The sequence below is a fragment of the Poeciliopsis prolifica genome, unplaced genomic scaffold, assembly GCF_027474105.1.
Source record: "Poeciliopsis prolifica strain line A6 unplaced genomic scaffold, Auburn_PproV2 SCAFFOLD029, whole genome shotgun sequence".
Taxonomy (NCBI): domain Eukaryota; kingdom Metazoa; phylum Chordata; class Actinopteri; order Cyprinodontiformes; family Poeciliidae; genus Poeciliopsis; species Poeciliopsis prolifica.
This window is the reverse complement of record NW_026562404.1, coordinates 3,969,139-3,976,153: the sequence shown is the minus strand read 5'-3', so window position 1 is coordinate 3,976,153 and position 7,015 is coordinate 3,969,139. Positions and strand designations below refer to the sequence as shown.

The following is a 7,015-nucleotide window of genomic DNA, read 5'->3' as shown; positions in this document are numbered from 1 at the left end:
AAACATGCTTCTATAGGCGATACGTTGTAGTAAACTCAAGAAATTAATCTACCTTAAATAAATCCTGACGTAAAAGCTAAACAGGGGCTTTAATTTTAGTTTTATAAATAAAACCACAGGTTAAATTTGTTTAAATATGAATAGTAATTTAGAAATGGTGACATATTACTCACCTGAGCGCAGTGGATTAACAAAATTAGAACAGGAACATAAAGGATTATGGACACCATATTAGAAGTACAACCTGGTAGTGTAAAAAAAAAAAAAAAACAGCCAGTACCAGTTTAAATCAATATTTTAATGATATATAGTATCTTTAAAAATTACATAAAACCAAAAGGAACTTGAAAAGAAACTTAGTATTTAGTCAGTGTTGTTAGTATTTGTGCAAATTTCAACAAGGAAAAGAAAAATGTAACCACAGGGACTCATCATCATCATTATTCATCACCTGTCAATATTTGAATACAATTATTTCACCTTGTGAAAGGATGTTTACAAACTTGTGCATTTCTACTTTCTGAGTATGTGTTTACAGTTTAGGAAAACAAAACATTTCAAAAGCATGAAGACTTCTCAGAAACATTAACACTGATTTAACCCATGCATACAACTGAACACGTTTATTGTAAGTACAATTTTTCTCTCTTAATACTCTCAAAAACACTCAGTCATATTAATCACAGGAATTATTATTATAGCCTCAGTAGTAGTTAAAAGTGTGGAATCAGTTCCTCTTATAAATAATAATTAGAACAACAAACAAACATTAATTTCTTTGCTTCACAAACTGTGAAACTAAATAAAAAAATGCTTCCACTCAGGCAGTAAAACGGTACAAAGTTAAAAAGTTAGACATTTTGTTTATATCAGGTTACATTTTTAGGGCAAAATTGAAACCTAGTTATGCCTAAAAATAAAGTAGCTATAATCACTAAACTCAAGATCGTCACAGTTTGTCTGCTGTGATACAAAAGCAGCAAATGTGTTCATAGTGCAAACTATGAACACATTTGTTCATAGTTTAGAACAAAGTACTTTATTTTCCTCATCAAAAGATACAAAACACTTTGAAATCGCACTTACAAAAAATATTTTGGTTGTCTTCCACAGCAAAAAGTGAAGGGTAAATGTGTTTCAATCAGGTGGGCAAGTCTCTTCTTCAGATAATTTCCTCACTAAAACACAGGAAATTATCTGAAATTCAGAGGAAGGATAAAGTCCACTAAAGACCCGCAGAAACCTTGTAAGCCAGTCTCTGCCCTGGGCCGGTGGAGCCTACCCCACAGTGTTGCCAAATCCCCATCACCTGTAAATGATTGAATAAAACTTGCTCATGTGAGTTGGATTTTATTATCCGGTGGTCTATTGCCGCTCTACGGCAGCTACGCTTACGGCTCAAATCAGAAAACACCTTTGATGACAATGAAAAATAAGAAACCAAAGTGACAGTAGTGCTCAAGTGAGCCGGAACTGCCACCGAAACAACTCAAAAGTGTTAAAGTTGATTCAGACGTCCTCTTCCTCTGAATCCTTCCCAGGCGAGAGGGTGAACTGACGCACAAAGTCATGTGAAAGGAGGCCTCCAGGCGCAAAGTCCATCTCTGAGAAGGGGAGACACTTTGAAAGGATGTTTTCATGCTTCTCTGTACTCTCACGGGATATCTCACTTGAACCAAGGGAGGCTCTATCTGGGCTGTTTTTAAATAAATCTGAAGGGCTGCTCTGATTCCCCCAGCTCTGCTCACTCATAGTATCATAATCTGCCAGAGTTTGGCTCATCTGAACTTCTTCGTGCCCATGTGTCTTTACACTTGTCTTAATTTCCAACTGCTGCCTTGTCCTGAAGCTATCGGAGTTTGTCAGGACTGGATCAAAGTTGCTTTCAGTGAGTTGACCAAGCTGCACCGATTCTATCATCACCAGTTCTTCAGAAACTATTTCCTCATTGTCCCCTTCTCTGTTTTTCTTAGGGGTGAGTTTTATGCTTGGATCAACCAGAATATAATTAGAGTCTCTTTCGCTGCTGTCTGTGTCAATATCTTCCTCAGATCCATCCTGGTCTATGCTTTCTTCCTCGCAGGCTTTCTCATACAGCTTCCTAGATTTTTTCACAGGAGTATCAAATATCACTCCTTTGGGAGCAAAAGGTCTGTGGTTTCTGCGACAGAGGCCATTGTACGCTGAGGAGCTGACGTGCCGTTCGGGCTGTCTCAACATGTACAGTCGGACCGACTCAGGTACATGGACGTCTTGGCGTTTCTTGTGCGGCAGTAAGGCAGAAAGGCCTCCAGGTAGAAAGCCTCCAACGATGGGTACAAGAGACGAAGGTTTGAGAGCCGAGACAAAATCCTCCAGCTCCTGGTAGGAGGAGTGGTCTGAATACGGCACTACGTAGACACTAGGATGGAAGGAAATGAGAGGTCTGCTGGTGGGTAAGATGGCCAGTGTAGGTTGTTCTCTGTTCCACTCATGCAACACTGCAGAGCAGATCTTGGACTGGTCCACGACTCGGATGCGGCCGGCCCCGGGCTCAGTGGTGAAGACGTCAGGAAGCTCCAGAGCTCTGAGGGTCTCCATTCTCTCGAAATTCACTTCAATCCAGGTCTTAAACTCCATCGCCAGCTCAACCAACAGACTCTCCTTACCCAAAGAATAAATGCCTGTGAGACAGTAAAAAACAAACCAATCAATAATTTTGAGAAATCTGATGTGACTTAACCAGGTCTCCACACAAACAGTGACTTGGACCATTCTGAGATCTTTAAAGACATTTTTTAGACTATTTCATATTAATTACCAATTTCTTACATAATATTAAAAAAATAAATAAAGCAAGTTAAATATAACTTGCTTTATTATTTCTTTATTCTAACTTGCTTTGTTCATATCAAAGCTATTTGTGTAGCTTTGATATGATGCCTGAAGCCCTGCTTTGAAGTCCTTTGTGCACATTAAGCTTCATAATAACTAATCTTGATAAGTTCACATCAACTACAAATAACCCTGATTTCAAGACAAACTTGGTTAGATATGAACTATTTTCATAACAAACCAGCTCAATGTAAATAACAAGAATTAATCTCTTTATAGATGCTTCAATAGGTCAGTTTATGGAGAATATTTTCCACAAGTTGGTCAAGGTTTGATGTTAGAATACTGCCAATCATTTCTCAAAAGAAGCAACGAAAAAACAACTGTCAACATTTTGCTAATGCTAAAGGTAAATTAGGACATTGGATAGTAGATATTAAGCTTATTTAAAACTTCTTAAGGGCTAAAATTAAAATATTGAACACTAAATTTTGAAGCATTACCATGACAATTTGCAAGAAACTTCAAGCGATATCAAGGACCTGTAGTCACACCTGACCAGGTAAGAGCTTATTTTTCGGGCTGTGTCATTTTGTGTGTAAATTCACCTATAACAACATTGTGGTCGGGGTGTCTGCGGATGATCTCTTTGATTTGCTGAGTTGCTTTCTGTCTGGATGGCAGAGTGCGGTTGGGGTCACAGTTGGTGTTGTCCAAGTACAGAACGTCTATGGTTGTGTTGGTCCTTAAGCATGGCTCACGCAGCATCGAAGGAGTGTATCTGAAATCACCTAAAATAGACAGTTCAAAATTTTAAATGTAAACCTAGAGTAACTCCAGAATTGGACAGAAAAGAAAAACAATGGCATCAAAGAAAGACATCAAATTCCTGTAAAGAGTAGACGGACCAGTGTAGAGAATTGCCCCAAAGTATCCCTCAAAGAGAAACATGACAGCTCCAGGACAGTGGTTGGCATCTATCAGTGTGACAGTGAGCTTCTCCTTGCCTATGTCATCCAGAGGGAGAAGGTATGGCTCACACAGCTCTAGAGGATGAATCCATTGTTCTTTCACCTGAACAGGAAACGAATAGTGAATAAAATGGGATCAGTAAGAGTTAAAAGAACATAAAAGAAATTAGTAACTTAGCAAATAGAAACTAAATAAGATGAAAAATAAAACAGAAAACAAGCAGAACTGACAAGACGCTGGAATCTACTGAAAAACTCACTATTCTACTGTTATTTTGTGCTCACTTGCTTTGGTCCATCTGTGCATCCATGCGGCGAACATATATTGACATTCATTATTTACATGCAGAATGTCACCAAAACAAATATTACCAATTTGCAATGGTGTATTGTGAACATGTATATTTAAGACAGAGGCTGTGATTGGAAATGTGCACATTTAAACCGAAGCATGTTGTTGCATGTATATGTTATATAATGTTACACCATTTTAACAAATAGATATATACTGTATTGATTGAGCTTTAAAACATTTAGTTTCAAGACAATGCCTTGATGTGTGTTTTTCCTCATATATTTATACATCCATCAAGCCAGTGGATCTTGTCTTCCTTGTAAAAGGCTTTGTATGAAGTGTGTACCGTGGGGTCCAGTGTTGATGTCTCCTCCTCACCTGCAGTTTGAGTCTGAGCAGGGCGGCAGTGACGGGCGAGCAGTAGATGGGTCGGTTGCTCCAGGTGGAGGTCAGACCCACCGTGTGGTCGCTGTGCATGTGGGTCAGGAAAAACAAGCGGCTGCCGGGACATTTCCGAACCTGCCAAAAGTCCACGACCAGCGGGGTGTCCGGGATGACTTTTCCATTGTTAGACATGGCTCGTCGCTTCGCTGTAAACCAACCAAATGAGTAATACTGGCTTCTTCCAGTATTAGCGCGTTGTTTAGGAACAAATCATCTCGAAAGTGAGCTAAGAAACCCGCCTGTTGAAAGTCTGCATTGTATTGTTTGAATACTATCAGCAAATATTTGAAGAAAAGGTAATAGATGTGTAAACACTCCACTGGTCTTCTCTTAGAAAGCATCCATTATAAACAGCTGTACCACTAATGGACTCTGTGACCTTCGCTGGACTTCATATTCCCGTTTTTCACATGTTTTACCAAAACAAAAATCCTTAACACCCGACGCAGTGTTTTATTTTTAGAGTTACAGCGCTGTCATACCCCGCCATTTCTGTTTTCAATTGAATATTCAACGCCTTTTCCGTTTTCGGCTTCTTTTCTTTGGGTCTGGCAGCTGCTTTGCTGTTTGTCGAGCACCATACTGCCACCTAGAGGCAGAAAGGCGGCACTTCAACGGGGAAGTTTCGAGATTTTTGATAAAATAGTCATTTTAAAGTGATTATGACCTTTAAATATACAATCCAATCTCTAAACAAGCAATGTCTGAATCAGCTTCAAATTTAGTTTGAGTAGTTTCACTACGTCAGGAGCTGCACAGATAAACTCATCAGTGAAATCCAGTCCTTTCTGCTTCCACCAGGTTTGCCAGAAATTAGTTGTAACTTCTTAAATTTACTCACATATACTACAACAACTTATTTGGCAAAAATACGTTTAGAAGTTACTTACCACATTATTATTATTATTATTATTATTATTATTATTATTATTATTATTATTATTATTATTATTATTATTATTTTACCTTAGTCATATTATAATGAATTGTTGTAACTTTTGCTTACTAAGTCATGTTTCTGGATAATCCAGTAACTGCACTAAATGAGGAAAAAAGTTGTACCAAGCACAGATACAATTTACAATTTATGTTAAAGACTTCTTATTTGTAAACAGGCATTTGCCCAAAACTTTCTCTTTTTGTCTGTTTGATGGCATCAATACATAAGTTGCCTTACTTAAAAATACTTAGAAACTCTTAGGTAATTTTTTGGATGGCTACTGTTATGCTTTAGTAAAAGTATGTTGAAATATAGTTTTGTGTTTTTACGTGAGTACAACTTTTGGGTTCTTTGCAAACTTCTGAACTTTGTACTTACCTGGGTTTCCACCCACTGCTTGCACATATTTTAGTGCATTTTACAACTTACATATTGTTTACATTATATCTATAATATACATATCTGTAAATATTATGAACATGCCTTTTTGTTCTCTTTTTAAAATTGGTGTCTTTCCTACTCTCAACATGACAGTAACCATTTCTTGTTCCAAACTGGTTCGATGCTGTATTTCTTAATTTAGTGCAATGAAACATTCATTGTATACAGCAACCATAAAATGTGTTTTTTAGAGCGAATTGAATTACAAATAAATAAGTTTCACATTAAGCATTGTCTGTCTCCAAGTGAATGAGTGAATTTTCCACAAGATGGCACTATCAGAAAGCTAAAAACATTGTTATTCTTAAAACAGCTCTGTAAGCTGATTTTTTAGTACCTAATACCCTAGCAAATAATGACCCCAACCCACAAGAAAAACTTGTTTGTCTTTTTAATATAAAAGATATGACTTTATATGTCACCGGCCGCATACATGTTAAAAAATGTACCACCAGCGTATTAGATCATTTATTGTATTTTGTTCCTGAATTATCCTTTCTGTTGTGTTTGTTTTCCAGGTTAGTTGGCAGGAGAGAGGATTCACCTGAATGGGGTCATCGTTGTTGTGATGTCAGCAGCTGTTCGTGCCCAGCCCCCACATATCTGGTTTCTCAATGCTCACTTTTTGTAATTATACTTCTCACTGCAGCACATTCCCTGTTCCACAGCACAATGTGTATCACTTCTTCACAGAGTGGAGTCCTTTAATAACTCTCTGCTCTACTGGTAATTATCCTGCTCTCCTGTGACCATGCTGCAAGAAACATTATTTGGTTATTACTTTGATGGCTCACTTATCCACAGTTCAGGGCTCTGGCTGTGGCACTCAGTCAGGACACTTAAAGCAGTCAATCAATGAGGTGTGACTGAAGTAATATTGGCAGTTTGTGTTTACACCTGAGCAAAGCTTTGATCTTTTGGAATATTTAGGATTGCTGTGCTGTGGAGAGAAGCAATATTTTCATGCTTTATAAGCTTTTAACTGCAAATGGCGATATATTTTATTGGGATTTTATGTGATAGACCATAATCGGACATACCTGCAAGGTAAAATGATACATGGTTATGTGCCGAGACACCTTTACTGTGAGCCCACTGAAAGAATCCACA

At 37.8% G+C, this 7,015-nt stretch overlaps 1 protein-coding gene across 3 annotated transcripts; it reads right to left on the bottom strand.

Annotated features, from left to right (window-relative positions):
* Window positions 1–277: 277 nt before the first annotated feature.
* dclre1b (DNA cross-link repair 1B) lies at window positions 278–5,050 on the bottom strand. 3 transcript variants are annotated; one of them, XM_055049988.1, is made up of 4 exons: window positions 4,427–5,050; window positions 3,723–3,888; window positions 3,423–3,605; window positions 278–2,663 (listed from the first exon to the last, which is right to left on the bottom strand). In XM_055049988.1, exons 1-4 carry the CDS (start codon window positions 4,589–4,591, stop codon window positions 1,510–1,512), a joined length of 1,668 nt encoding a protein of 555 aa, XP_054905963.1. In that variant the 5' UTR covers window positions 4,592–5,050; the 3' UTR covers window positions 278–1,509. The 3 variants fall into 3 exon arrangements, with proteins under 3 accessions (XP_054905963.1, XP_054905962.1, XP_054905965.1); XM_055049987.1 differs by having other exon boundaries at window positions 4,459–5,050; XM_055049990.1 differs by having other exon boundaries at window positions 3,822–3,888; window positions 4,459–5,050.
* Window positions 5,051–7,015: the final 1,965 nt, after the last annotated feature.